The 15,734-nt window shown below is 36.5% G+C and overlaps 1 protein-coding gene across 1 annotated transcript; it reads right to left on the reverse strand.

Moving 5' to 3' along the window:
* Nucleotides 1-1,744: 1,744 nt before the first annotated feature.
* osbpl2a (oxysterol binding protein-like 2a) lies at nt 1,745-15,705 on the reverse strand. The gene is made up of 14 exons (XM_077217930.1): nt 15,583-15,705; nt 11,783-11,880; nt 11,598-11,709; nt 11,413-11,488; nt 11,125-11,259; nt 10,944-11,041; nt 10,683-10,865; nt 8,742-8,849; nt 8,465-8,554; nt 8,153-8,279; nt 7,010-7,129; nt 4,707-4,830; nt 4,502-4,592; nt 1,745-4,248 (listed from the first exon to the last, which is right to left on the reverse strand). The coding sequence occupies exons 2-14, from the start codon at nt 11,817-11,819 to the stop codon at nt 4,146-4,148; spliced, it is 1,404 nt and encodes a 467-aa protein (XP_077074045.1). The 5' UTR covers nt 11,820-11,880; nt 15,583-15,705; the 3' UTR covers nt 1,745-4,145.
* Between the last annotated feature and the right edge of the window lie 29 nt (nt 15,706-15,734).

Genomic DNA, 15,734 nt, shown 5'->3' on the forward strand with positions numbered 1-15,734 from the left:
GCATGAACAAAAATGTTACTAGAGTATTAATATGTAAAAAATGGTTTGGTTGAATTAATGTGACTCATTGCTGAAAAACTTTATAATGAACGGTTTCATTTATCACCTGAAAACATGGCACCCTGAACAACACGTCGAGTTCAATTACCCATTTAACCAAGTTAATTACTGAAACTTTATTTTGGTTTTGGGCTTAACATCCCCATTAAATAAAAGTTGACAATTTAAGGAATTTAATAATTTATGGAATATTGCAGTATTTATTATGAATAATTTATCAGTGCACATAATTTTTTAAAATTCATAAATCAGTAATCAAAATAAACTCCCCCTCTTGGTAAGGCAACCAGTCACTCACGAGATCACAGCAATAGCAAACCCCAACGATTCAACGATCCAATTGATTTCAGATGGACAAAATAAAGTCCTGCCTTACATTTTTTCTTGTTTGAGAAGCAGTTTAATTTGGATTTAGATCCTTTAGGGAAGAAAACACTAGTCACAATTTCTGTTTCATGCAGACTTTAATGACAGCTTTAGTTTCTGTTGTACATCCTACAGGTCACTCAGTTTAATGAGCTGATAGTTCCAGCAGAGAGAGAGCAGGGCCTAAAAATAAATTGTTTAGTCATGACACTCTAAATGGCATATAGACTGATAGGTCCTTTTTTTGCAACCTGCAAGCAATCATATCCTTACTACGTGACAAGCTGATTGGCCTCTGCTGATTCTGCCACCAATGAGATTGCTTGCTCAACATTAAAATAGTCTGGTTCAGAGCTCACTGGAGTCCTGCAGCAGTCCTCTGAAACTAAACCTCTTAAGATAAATGAACAGTCTTTAATTATTCCAATCCCTAAACAATGTTACATTGTCTGCATTAAAATCAAGCAAACATACACATTCAAATCATGTTTGATGGTTTGCGAGTTGCGTATGATGCAAGGAGTGGATAAGACTAGCAAGAGAACATGAACCCATCCATCACACTGAGGTATTATCATTATAGTGAAACGCGAATATAATTAGTTACTCATCCACTTTTTGGTGTCGACCAACCACTTCTAGCAGGAGGGGAGAGGCTTGTCTTTGATTGGTGGAGGTTTCTTTGTCCTTTGTTCTGATTGGTAGTTGCGCGTTAATATGTGCCCACACAAATAATACTGAGTTGTGCAGTTATGAGTGTGTAAGTGACAGACTGGAGTGTTAAATGTAACCTTTTAGAGGTGTGAGATTAAATTCAGGTCTGTATTGAGGGCATTGATTCAACATGCGCCACAGTTAAAACATTTTTAGATTAAATTACTTGCTACATTACCTGTAGCACTGTCCAACGCATTTTTAGCTTGTTCTGTCTTGAACAATTTGTGTTGAGGATCATTGTCCTCTTAGCTTTCAAATAAGTCTGGTTCTTTTTATTGTATTTATGACTAGTGTACTGCATGGGAAGAAATCCATATCAGATATTATGGGATTGATTGTCATCTTCTGAACTATTATATGCCTTTGTATTGAGTATATAAAGCTAGACAGCTTGTCCAAGTAACAGTTTAATTGAATGTCCTTCATTTAAACAGTGTTTGTCTCACCTTGGAGCAATTCAGTAACCCTTAAAAGGTCTGTCTCTTTAGCATTTGCAATCCTTTTCAAATAAATTATTAAATCATCTAATAATCAGACCTAAATCAGAACCTAAATAAACCTAAATCAGAACCAACTTAGTCAATAAAGACAGAAAGCATGCTTTTTCTGTTATGTGTTTAATTAAATCCACTTTTTCAATGACATTGACTTTGATAAAGATCAGTTCACATTTTAGGTTAATGCAGAACAACAGATAATAGTTCACAAACGTTCTCACCATCTTACATATGAAGGAAGCTGAAGCTTTTTCCAAATTGTTTGTCAAAAATTCCAAACTGATGCTTGTCTCTTGAGAGACAAAATAGAATAACTGAAATTTTTTTCATTAGCATTAGTGAGGTCTCACATATATCATTAATATTGCTAGTTTACAAGTGAGCAGAATTATTAGACCGTTTAAGTGCATTTCACGTGATCTATACAAATGTAGTAAAAAGTCACAATACATCATGTACAATTATGTAAAGCCGTCATAGCACCACAGTGGTATAATTTGGGTTTCTATCTGTGAAATAGAGTTTCACAACAGAAACAGTCATTCCCTAGTGTCACAACCAATATAAACAGCTTGAGAAGAACAAAGACAGAATTTCAGTGTATGTTTGCTTTACATAGTTGCATTCAATGTGAAAAGGTTTACTTGTATGATAACCTGATGTGATTGCTACAGGAATAAATGATAAGTTGGGAAAAAAATTATGAGACGATTAGTGATGAGTTGTTTTTAATGTCTCAAGATTCAAAGGACATTTAAAGCCATTAAGTTAGCAGCTGGTGGGATAAAATACTGATATTTCTAACTGCTAGTAAGCATCGATAGTGAGATTAAATCATTTATGTTTAGACATGCCACAATATATTGTGTAAAATACACAGCAAATTAAATTTCCTTTAAAGTAGGCCATTGCCCAAAGCTTGGGTTTTGGAATTGTACGCACTACATGGAACATGTTAAAGATAAATATTTTTGTGCTACACAATAGATGATGAACTCTCATTAAGTGTAGATGCTAAACATTTCAAATATTTAGATAAGAGTGTTATTAATCACTGCAGTTACATACACTTGTGTCTCTATCAAACAACACATCAGCCCAACTTTAGGCTGTGCAAAACAGCCAACATGAGTGTGTAAAACCATCAGCAAAAGTATTAGCATGCTTGACACTTTTGAACTAGGCCAACTGAAGATTTTTACATAAACAGTGAAGCTTATTGACATAAAACTGTACAATTCATAGACAGACAGACAGACATTCCCATCAATGTTTGCATAGCGAGTTAAAATCACAGTATTGTTTAAAGTTTAGAAATAAAAGACAGTGGTGTCTTTCTCAATCTCTAAGGTCATCTATGATTTGTATGTGTGGAAAAAATGAGTCCTTGCAGAATGAAACTTGCTGTATGGCAAAAAGCATGTGAGCAGTGAAGCACATTCTTTTCATTTTTGGTACATGTGAGTATATATGTGGGCTAAGGTGAAGCACCTTGACATTCGTGAGCCATGAAGTCAAATAAAATAAAAAGTTGAGTTTAGCACCCATCTCCATTTTATTCACCAGGATGGATCACTCAACATTGTAGTCCTGATGGGTTATATGGCTTTAGTTTCTACGAGAGAAAAGTGGCTTTGGCAATCATAAACATATTCAAAATATCAATGAAAGGATGTAATAGGATTTTTTGTTATTTATAAGAGCTTTTTTATCAATTAAATTTTTTTTTTTTACCAAGTAAACATTTTTCATAAGCAGCTTTCATTTTTGTCTGTTGAACAAAAACGAATGAGAATATTAGTTTTAGTAAACTCCCCTGTACCACGGAGACGGTGAGAAAACGGCCTGAGTGCCTTATACAACCGTGATTTCTAAACATAGATGGGATGATTCTGAAAAATAAAGTCCTTTTCCTTCTCAGGTACTCAAAATCAGGCAGAATCTTTAACTATGAAGTTCCTGCACATCATGCATACCAAAACAGAGGTCATGTTTCTGAGATAAGGAAAAAAAGCATGTACTAGAGATAAAGTAGCATTAGTTTGAGCAAAAACACAAAATGAAGCTCTCCTAATAGGTTCTGAGAAACCTCACAATCACAAAAACATTGGCTTTCTTCACAGATGGCACTGGATTGATGCCATCACTAACCGCTTGTACCCATAAAATGAATACCTGAGTGTAACTAGCGAGACGCATGGAAAGGTAGGTTAACATACATAAACTAGCAATTTTTTGCACCGAATGTTTCACTTAAAATCTAACATACATCAAAAAAGTGAATAATTTAAGGCATTCCCTACCTCTCAAAATAAATAAATAAATTCACGCTGAATTTCCAGATTCTAGAGAAGAAGCTTTGTCCGAAAACTGATCACTTGAATCTCACATTCTGACGAAAGAAAAAGGGAAAATTGAAAAGAGCTCAAGGAGAGGAGATGATATGGACTGAGTGAAGGAGAGCAAAGGATTAATCTCAAGCATCTCTCAGTTTTCCCAACCGAATCAGTAGATGTTTGGAAGGTCTGAGTACTTCCTGTCAAAGTAACCACCCTTGAAGATCCAGTCTGCTGCCCCGGTGTACGGATTAATGCCTTGCTGGAACCATCTGAAAGATGGGAGGCCAAAAAGGTTATGAAAATAAAACTTTTTTCGCACTAATATTTAATCCTTTCAAGACCAAGTCAGTTTATCATTTAAATTTAGCAATAATTTACTGTACATTTCATTTAGAATTTTGTTTTTGAAAGTTGTAATGTTGCAGTCTCAGAACAAAATAAGTAAATTTGCAAAACCATCCAAGAAAACAAACCGCTGAAATAGTGGGCGGTCACTGTTGTGCTCTTAATCCAAATACTCACCTTGTAGACCATTCTTCCTCATCTTTAGCACGCTCTCTTCTGGCAGCTCTCTGTTTCTCTTCCAATCTCTCTTTCTCTTGACTTGCAGTATCTGAAATTTAAGAGTAGCTTCTAAATTTAGTGGTAAAGTAAGTAGAGCAACATCTAAGAGGTAGCTTACAGGACAGATGGTAACAGAACAAGCCAAAAGAGAGATTGCCCATACCTATATCCCCATTCTCCATAGCTCTGATGTCTGGCCGCAGGCGACAGTCTGTTGGTGCTAAGACTCCAATCATGCCAGGCTCCAGCTCGTTAAGTGTCATTGCAAAGTTAGTAAAATTATACATCTGAATAGAATCCAAGAAAGAGAACAAAGAGGGAATAAGTTCTGTATTGCAAAACTAGCTAGATATAGTGTCTGAATTTGTAAGAGCGAAAACAAGTAGTATTTACAACTGGTATTATCATCCGTCTCAGGAAAGTGTCCAGTGTCATTTCATTTTGGTTGACATGCCAGTGGCGTACCCAGAATTAGATTTTTGGAGGTCCCATGTTAAAATGAGGGGGCCACAATATATATATATGTATATATATATAGGGCTTGACATTGTGTACCACATTGTGCAGTGGTGTGTAAAGCAGTCACTCCTACTAGCACTTGAATTTGATATACAACACTTTTTTTCAATTGAAGTCTTTAAAAAAAGGCATCAGAAATAATAAACTGTGCAATGTAATGTTGTCAAAAATATATAATTTTTCGAAACAAATATATATTTTTTCGATACAAATCAATACTAAAATATCTGAAAAGCTTAATACTCTTTTTCCGCAGAATAGATACACTGTACACGCGGCGCTTTCTCACTCTCTCATCTCTTCGACAGCGAAATGACACACAAACCTGTCTCTCCTCACTCACTCGTTTAATTTGCCCCGATGAATATTGTTGCTGTTACAGGGCTTGAATTTTGGCATCAGAATGACACACACTACGCATTATTCTATTCATTAACCCATACTTTGTGCTCACACACAAAGTACGCACACATAAAGCCTTTCTTGGCTGCTTTTTGGGCTTAAACAGTAAAATACACATAAAATAACGTCTTGGCGAGTATTAACGTAAACACAGTCAGTTATGTTTAAAGTGAATGTAAACAGCTGAGAAATAAAACGCATATGTAACAGTATAATGTATAAGTATAGTGCGTCAGGTCTTAAAGTGACAGCAGTGAAAATGCGTGGCTAGTAACTTTGGAAAACCATTAGCCACATAAATATATATAAATGAATAAATATACGCAAAATATATTTCACTTTAAATACACAATAACAAACAAAAGAAAAAACAGTGCGACAAGTAAGGCGAGTTTCGATACATTTTTGTGACGTGCTCCACAACTTAACGGCAAGAAAACCGAGACGGCAGGAAGCTGCATCCTGTTAGTTTTCTTTATTTTACAAAAGCACAATGTTTTGTTTTTATTGTGAGTACACAAATAAAAATACCCTATACAGTTTCAAATAATGTCTTACTCTTATCTTTATGACCATAAATGACGGAGTATTTTAAGTTGTTTCCGCTGTTATAATGAGACAAAATCATTTGGCATTGTGCCAATTTGTGTCGTGGAAGCATACTATAGTCCAGTGAAGAAATATGCGTGTCCTGGAAATGGGAAGCCGCAGGTGTCTCTTCATTCGCTGTCTCCTCGTGGAAAGGTGGAGTAAGCTCAGATGTAGATTGCACATTTTCTCCTTCTCGCTAATCTTTCCGTGATTTCTTGAAAAAATGTAATATTGAACTCTGTGCATCCGCCATCGTCACCGCATGTTAATGAACTCTCACGCGCAAAGAAAATGACAGCGTAGGCTATGCACAACACGTTAATCAAAGTTTGAAAACAGCCGTTGCAATTTACTATGCAGCATTGGTCAATCTATCAATTAGAGTAACAAATCAACAATTACTTATTTTTTTATTTTAAGCAATCAGGAATCTGGGGGGTGGGGCGGCCCAGACTAGTAAATGAAGGGGCTTAGCCCCCCCCAGGCCACACTGACTATGCTACTGCGACATGCTTTAGCATTTGTACTGCAGATGCAGTGTGGTCACATGCAATCAACCAATTATGCTTTTTACAATTTCAAATTTCTTTAGTGTGTAATGTTGCTGTTTGAGCATGAAAAAGGTCTGCAAAATTACAAAGCACAAAGTCTACTTCATAGAGAGTTATTCTCTATATCAGTAAGCACTGAACTCCTTGAAACACCTCCACCTCCACCTCCATCAGAGCATACTGGGCTTTTCGAAAGAAGGGGCTTCATAGAGACAGGAACTAAACAGAGTGTTACTGACAGACTAGGAGAGAGCTGCTGCAACAATATAAAATATGCAAAAATTAATGTTTTTCAACATTTCAATCATGAAAACCTATTCTTATAGACCTTTGTATCAAGATTTTGTAAAAGGGCATAATAAGGCCTCTTTAATATCATGTGAAATTCCAAGGTTGTGGTTACCTGTGTCGAGTGCGGCGGTCGAGGGGCTACTCTCCACAGAAGAGTACTGCCTGGGATCATAGTGACTGTCTCCTGGACATCTGGCATTTCATCTGCATCATCACCCCCTGTACCCTGTTCCTAATCACATGCATAGAGTACTACCATTAATGCCCCCAAATGCACCATGTTCATTAAAAACTACAGATAGAGCAAGATCAGGAAACCACATGGACTAGGATAACTAACTGAACAACAAACTCCACTAAGGTGATTCAGTTACTGTAGCATCACTGCTGAAACCCACTGTCTTTACCTTCACCTCTCACTGAAATTGCATGTTAATACAAAGGAGGAAAAGAGGTTAAATGTATATATATATATATATATATATATATATATATATATATATATATATATATATATATATATATATATCATTGTTTACTTATATAAAATAAGAATTAATTTTTTTTATTTAATTACATTCTATTTTTCAATTAACACTACCTTTCAAATGTTGGGCTCAGTAAGATTCAAAGAAATCAATAGTTTTATTCAGCCATGAATACGAACTATCACACACACCGTAAATTATCACCGTTTTAACAAAAAAAAAAAAAAAAAAAAAAGAACAACTGTTTTTAAGATTAATAATAAGAAATGGTTCTTGAGCACCAAATCATTTTAAAATAATTTCTGAAGAATCATGTGAATGAAGACTGGAGTAATACGGCTGAAAATTCAGCCTTGCCATCACAGGAATAAATCACATTTTAAAATAGAAAACAGATGTTTTGAGTTGTAATAATATTAAAAACATTAATAAATCATACAGACCATGTACATGTAAATCATGTACAAAAGTGTATATTTAATATGTATTGTATTGAAATAAAATCCAATTACTGATTAAATATCACAGAAAAAAATCGGACATAATGTTTGAATAGTGACATAAAAACCAAAACTCCAACAGAGTTACACACTGGAAAGAACTCGCTCTGACTGATCGCTCTTCAGCAAAGATCCTGAAACTTTTCCGGTTGGCATAGTGTTGCAACCTCTATTGAGGATGCGTCAGAGCCCTTTTGGACTTCCATGTGAAAACAGATCCGAAAAGTATGGCTCTGCAGTAAGAGATAAATGACTAACGCCTTTTACCTGCTTGTGTTTCTTGGAATCTCCTCCACTTTTCTTTTCTGCTTTCCTGTTGGCTTCGAAGACTTTTGGCTCAATGCTAAATACACATTCTGTCCACTTCCCGTAGAGAACATGATGCTTCTTTTTACTGAAATACACACAAACACAATGAGTCATATATGCAAGCATCAAATCCATAAAAAGTTCAAAATAAAACTACATTTACAATCCAGCTGTAAAAGACATTGCTTTAGTGCAACAGACACAGAGTGTGAACACTACAGGCAAGGAGTCAGATATACCCACTGACATTTAAAACGAACGACTGCTCACCTCTTGTCCTGGATATATCCCTCAACCCTATGCAGCTCTTTGCCAAACATGCCACATGGCTTAAAATTCAGCACACACTTGTCCCCAGTGCTAAAATGAACAGAGAGGAGGTTACCCAGTCAAGAATAAGGCACCAACCACACTGAGTGAACATTGATCCACAATGATACATGTGGATCAGTAGCCTATACGACAACATTATATAAATGCTGGAAAATGGTATAGAGTGAAAATGCAGGCCGAATATTTAGTGTCAGAAAGGAAAGAGATGATATACCTGTGGTTGACAATCTCCACTGTCCCATACTGCTCAATCCACAGTTGACCTATGATAACATTATGCACACAGCACATAGGGTTTGTCCATGTGTAAGCTTCTCTGTGCCTGAGGAAAAAAAGAATAGCATTAGTTAAACTAATTATGAGCAATATATTTTTAGATAATAGTCTATTTTAAGGTGACATAGTAACATGTTACTACATGTACTTACTATAGTAATAACAGTAATTTATGCATAATTACAAGTAACTAACCCTAAACCAAACTCTAACCTCTATAGTAAGTACATACTTATTTGAGTAAGTACAATGTAACTACTTCACCTTAAAATAAAGTGTAACCTACTTTTACAGCATTTACAACCTTTGTTAATGTTAGTTAGTAAAAAATACAATTGTTTCTTTCTTGTTCATAATACCTCACAATGCATTCACTAATGTTAACAGATGACTTTTGATTTTAAAATGTAGAAATTAACAGATGCTGTAGAAATGTTGTTCAAGTGTTAGGGTGACCAGATTTCTCGGAGTGGAATACGGGACAGATACAGAACGCATGCGTATAGAGGGAATGCACGTGACGTCACCGTTGGCCGGAGTGACTGCAGTTACGCCCACAAGTGGCAAAAAGACTGAGTGGCAGCATTGGTTTTCAGTGTGAATGCTGCGGAAAAACACACAAAACGCGTCTAAAACGGGAAAGAGCTTTGAGACTGACTGTACAAGTAGTTTTGACAAGAAATATGAGGAATATTTTTACAGACTACCTAAAGCTACAGAACAGAGAAGCAAATAGATCGCTATAATTCATAGAAACAACTGGACTCCAGGCAGCGAAAGGTGGATTTGCAGTTATCCTTTTTGTGTCAATATGCTGAATTTAGTGGTAAAATCATTCTCTATATATTGTATTGTTAAATATTGCAGTGACAACTCATCAATCAAATATTTACCACTGTATATTCTGTATAATTTGACATTTTTAAATAAACACTGACAAAAAACTATACAAGTTTTAAGTCTCTAGACGATATGATGATATATATAACATTGATAAGTGATCACCTGGATTTAGACCTGCCTATTTTGTATTTATATAAAGCATTCACAGGCATATTTGCTGTATGTATTTCCCTGGTGTCGAAATCAGGCACATATAAATGTCAGGAAACACGATTCCTGGCTGCATGTTAATATCCATGGATCACTGGATCTTTAGTAAGTTGTAAGGAACACTATATTGAGTCCAATCTTTAGTTTAAACTGATAATCGTTTGTTTTACTTGCGTTTTCGCAGTTTCCCCTATTAAATCCAGTCACGCAGCTGCTCTTCTGCCACTCAGTCCGGCTGAGGGGGCGTGTTCCGGCGGGAAAGTGACGTTAATGCATTCCCTCTATTAATGCGTCTTACATGCGCTTCATTAGGCACACTAGCACACACACACAAGGTCTCTCCCTCTCTGTCATGCGCGCGCTACACGGTTTGAACGTAACATATATATTAACTTAGCCTTTCAGAAACGAAACCTATTATATATATAAAAAAAATATATATATTAACGATGAAATAAGGGACAAAACATGATTTTTTCAGAATAAGTCGGGACACTAAAATTAGAGTGGAAATACGGGGCTGTCCCGGGAAAAACGGGACGTCTGGTCACCCTATCAAGTGTTGTCCTTTAGGTCATCTTAAATAATGAAGAATTACAAAAGAGCTCAGCCATAACTTAGACACAAAATCTCTGACTTTTATACACATACAAAACATGCTGAATAATAAATGGACATTCCAGCATATTAATTATCTATCAAATAAAGCTACTTCCAAAGCAACTTACGGTTCACTGAGGACAGGGAAAAGTTACGCGCCTTGCTCAAGGGTGTGACTGTGACACACAAGGGTGTGACAAGGTGATGTCACATGAATAAAACTCACTTGGACAGCTCAAGTGTCATGGTGCCTTTAGGCTCTGCCTCCACACTCTTCCCCCAGAATTTCAGTTTAGGATAGATGGAGCCGTGAAACGAGAAGTCCTGATTGAGTGACTCTGCGTAGAAGGCGCTGATTGGTGGATGGTGGCTCACCTGTTCTGAGATCATTCGGTAACCCTCATCCTCCCTGAGCACAGATATGCAAATCATTAGTGCAAGCTAATTTTGTAGAAGATGCAGTATAGCGTTTGCTCTCTAGATTTACCTTGTAAGCTCAAAAGTCTCTCCTAATAAAGGATTAAAAGGTTTTCCCGTTCTGTCCCATTGTGAAGCAACTGCAGAAACGGCGAACGCTGCAACAAGCTGACAAATGAGATGCCAAAGGGTTTGTTTGAGTCTCCCATGCAAGCACACATGTGAGAGTAAATAATAGAGGAGGTACTAACCTGCATACGCTCAATAGAGTCAGAATGTTTACAAGCTTTATGGATGAGGTATGTATGTTCCATGTACTCTGTAATCCTCTGCAAGAAGCTCAGTGGTTCGTTGAAAACAATAGGCATTGTTATCTTGGACAGCTCCTGCAAAGATAAAGTATTCCCCGATAGAACTGGCTTGGACAACGACAATACAATCTAAATAATATGTTTCTTTCACAAGTTCATATTTCATGCTTTGTTTAAACTGAGCACTTATGACCAAGCTGTTGTTTGGTTAAAGTAGCTTACGCTCACCATTCCAATGCATTTCTTCAGGAAGCCCCATACACTGAAGTCATTTCTGGAGAACATGGGCGCTGGAAGAGTAGTTCTGAGCACACGGACACACATATTAATAAAGTACTCAATCCAACAGATAAAGATCTTCACATTCGTTTTCCTGCCGCTGGATATTATTTCACATTATTCTGACATCTTACCGCCTCTCCAACACTCCATTATCAGACGGCATTTTGCCATTCACCCTCTGCTTGATCGCATAAACGCAGGCATCTTTAAAGCTGACTTCACACGAGTCGTCTGATTCCAAACCTGAGACGGAAGGAGAGATTTAGCCATAGGTGACGAGAAAATGTGATGTACCTTACTTAACTTAATTCCATACCTGTCTCAGCATCATAGAACTCTTCCTCGCTGTTCATGGTGGACAGTTGTTGCTGTTGATGTCAATCAGAAGGCATTGTTTCACAGCTTGAATGTGTTCTGTAGATCAAACCAGAGAACAGTAGGTAAAAATATTAAATTGATATAAATACCTACAGCTGGACATCATCAGTCCAACTAATAACAATGAATCATTGATGTACTGTAAACTATGCCGTGAACCTGGAACAAACTGGTCACTCATGTGGGCCAACTCTCCATCTATTCCCTTATTGAACACACAGAACAAATCCAATCACCTCACTGCAGTCTTTAAACAGCTGTGCTTGGCAAAACCATCTAATGAGTGTCTGACCAAGCTAATCCTTTAATGGCCAATGGCAGAGAGAGAGAGAAAGAGAGAGAAAGAAAGAAAGAAAGAAAGTCATTGTTGCAACTGACTTTACCTCTTCACGCTGTGGGCTTAATTATATGGGTCATGAATTGATAAATCAAAATTTCCTTGATCTTTTGACATGAGAGTACAATGATGTACTAAAAAATATCCTGTACGTTTCAGAATTCAAAACTTCCTCAGCCCAAAAACAGCTTTTATTGAAACCAAGCTGCTAACAGTCTGACAAAAGACTGCATCAGCAGAAGATCAATGAATGCCTACTTCTACATTGCCTCTTTAGCTCCGCCCACCAATTTGCACATGTAGTGGGAGTTGAGAGAGAGACGCAAACACTTAATACTTAACACTAAACACTTAAGTACTTACTGTGATTAGATACCTCTGAGGACTACAAGACTTTTTGCAGTCTTTGCATTGCCTGCTTCTTGTGATCCAGAGAAAGTGTGGATGAGCTTTATTTTTAATGAAGTTCCAGATTTTTAAAATGCAGTTTATGGCCCATTTAATGTAAAAACCCCATTCAGAATTTATGACGCTAATGTCCTGGTAGCACAAATGTCATGTCCAATCTAATTAAAACACATATTAATGTTGATTTCATATGGTTTTGAAAAACGTTTATGCCATTTTCAGTAAAAGTAAATCAAACATATTTAAAGGAAAAATATTGGGTTTAGAAATAAGTCTCCAAGGCTGCATTTATTTGATAAAAATGCAGTAAAGAGCGATATTGTGAAATATTATTCATTTAAAATAACTAAAGTTTTTATTTTAATATATGATGGTAAAGCTGATTTTGTGTCACATGATCCTTCAGAACTCATACCAATATTCTGAATTGGTGCTCAAGAAACATTTCTTATTATCAATATTGAAAACAGTAAAAAAAAAAAGAAAACATTATACTTTTTTTCAGGACTCTTTGATGAACAGAAACTTCAAAAGAGCATTAATTTTTAATTTATATTTTTTGCAACAATGTAAAATGAGATGATGTAAAAGTCCTTACAAAATATTCCCTAGTTTGTGTTATTATTCCCGGCATGCTGGTTTTACCATATGATTTTGGTCGCAACATATAGCATTGATTTTGCAAGGGAAATTTGAATTATGCTGAAACACAGACCTATTTCAAGAATTTCATTCCTTTAACAAGGCTTTTTTCTTCATTATCATATCAGGAAAGTTGACATTTTTTAAATAAATAAAAAAGGTTCATCGTGAAGGAAGTGTATTCAAATAATTGTCTGAACTAGATTTGAAATACATTTATGAATAAATAAGAAAGGACAAATTGTGCATCACGCCATTGACCCACACACGAACAGAAACAGGAATAGAGAGCGAAAAGGCAAAAACTCTATAAAACAAAGGATTCAAGCTACTCTTCAACAGCCCTTATACAGCTGATGACCACCAAAATGCAAAGCAGTAAAACAACTATTAGCCATATAACGGAGGCGGGCACCACGCAAATTATTTTGAACATGGACAGGCAAAGCAGACACTTATCAAGTTGACAGAGATCACATATTCAAACACCCATGTGGTAAACTGCCAATAGAGGAAGTCTTGGCTGGATGAGCAGCATGAAGCCCTGGTCGTTTTGCAACCACACAAATTCAAAGTAGATCAACGGAAATGAATGCAGACTGGAGATGGCGTTGACGGATCACACGCTTTGGATCAGGACAAAGAAAAACCTTGGACTCTTAATGTGAAGGTGCAAGGCAGCCAAACTGTAGGACGCTACAGTACATAAAACAGACCATTTGTAGAAACCACGAAAAAACGTTGAAGATAGCTTTCAAAATGAAGAATCTGTGAATACTACAATATTTCAATATTGTTTAAAATATCAACAGAAATACCATCTAATTCTATTTACATAAATACATTACACAATATACAGCCTTCATCACTGCATACCTTACCCAAAAAGACATTAACAGTATTATTGAATCATCACATATCTGCAAGAAAACTCCCTAGATAACATATTGATAGATCACAACCTTTTTATAGTTCATTTTAAACATTTCAAAATAATTAAGTAAATAAAATACCTCAGAATCGTTTAGCTGAAGTGAAATTTGGATGCATGTCCTTTGGCTATAATGGGCTACTAAGAGTGAACAGAGAAATCTAGTCATACAACTGACTGGAAAATGAGAGTGTTACAGATAAATGATGACTTAAGACAACCGCATAAGTAGTTGGTTCTCAGAAAAAACTGTGAAAAACATTTTTAAGTTGTAAAATTTGCTGTGCAAAAATACCTATACAATGGTCTATAACTTGCAACCGGTATACTTTGTAAGTTATTGTTTGTTCAGCTGACTCTCTAACACTATTACCAATAGTTTTGGACTTTATATTGACATTTGACGCATAAAGTTAGCTTACTGTTGCTGCTTCAGTCTTAACTGACGGAAAGCACTATATGAAATAATCATATTATTAGAAGCAGTAGTAAAATAAAACAGCTTTGCCTAGAAGACTAGAGTCACGTGTGTATACAGTAGATTAAAGTCAGGGAGATTTTTTATGTTTTTAAAAAAAGAAGTCTCTTATGCTCACTAAGGCTTTATTTATTTGATATACTACAGTAAGTAATAGTGTGAAACATTATTTATGACAATTAAAAATACTATATTTCTATTTAACTGTAACTTATTCAGCAGGCATCATTACAATTTTAAGTGTCATATGATCTTTCAGAAATCATTTTGGTGGTCACCCTCAAGCAACATTCCTTCTCATCAATGCTGTGCTGCTTCATATTTTTGAGGAAACCTTGATACTTTTTTTTCAGCTCTTCATATTGGAGTCAAAATACTTCCCCAAATTTGTGCTGCTGTCAACTAACAAATGGATGTGTGTGTCTCATTATCTCTCACAGTGAGTGAGTGTCACTGAATGCAGTGGAGCACATTTAACCCATCAAAACTACCGGGCAAACAGCTTATCCAGGTATTACTTAAAAGACATTTAGAATGCACTGCTTTCTACATGATCACATGAACATGGTAACTAAGCACCATGTGATTGTGAGCATTACACACAAATCATAGTCTAGCTAACGTCCAGCCATCCGTGCATGAGGGCAGGCTGACATTCAGGTTATGCACTGTTAGATATACAAACATATCTGATCCTATAAATAACCTGCCTCGCTCGGCATCTCCAAACTAGATCTACCGGGGGCAGAAGGCACGGGGTGTTTGGCTTGAGCTGTTTTGACCCGCATTAGCCGCTAGCAATGCGCCTTGACCAATAACAAACCCGCATATTACTCAACAACCCATTTGATTTAGTGAAACCCTCAAACAAAGCACAAGATAGCACGACGTGTAGCGTCGATCTTGCTCAGCAAGCTGGTTACTGTGCGTGTGTCGCGTTACCTTTCAATAGCGTAAAGCTGGATAGCTCCTTTCTCCGGTGGGACAGAAAACAAGCGCCCAGTTTGGGAAGAGACTGACAGTGGGGCGGATACATTTCGCCAGGACAGGAGATCAGTCTGGATTGGAGGGTTGAGTAACGGGTCCAAACGCAA

The sequence above is a fragment of the Siphateles boraxobius genome, unplaced genomic scaffold, assembly GCF_051911475.1.
Source record: "Siphateles boraxobius isolate OS27281-9 unplaced genomic scaffold, OSU_SipBor_1 77, whole genome shotgun sequence".
NCBI classification, from domain to species: Eukaryota; Metazoa; Chordata; class Actinopteri; order Cypriniformes; family Leuciscidae; genus Siphateles; species Siphateles boraxobius.

Bases quoted from the DNA above. Each gene is read 5' to 3' on its own strand.
- osbpl2a (XM_077217930.1), bottom strand. From the start codon at position 11,819: ATGAACAGCGAGGAAGAGTTCTATGATGCTGAGACAG. The intron at 11,710-11,782 runs GTATGGAATTAA...CTTCCGTCTCAG, and splicing joins GTTCTATGATGCTGAGACAG to GTTTGGAATCAGACGACTCG. The intron at 4,249-4,501 runs GTGAGTATTTGG...CCCATCTTTCAG, and splicing joins GAGGAAGAATGGTCTACAAG to ATGGTTCCAGCAAGGCATTA.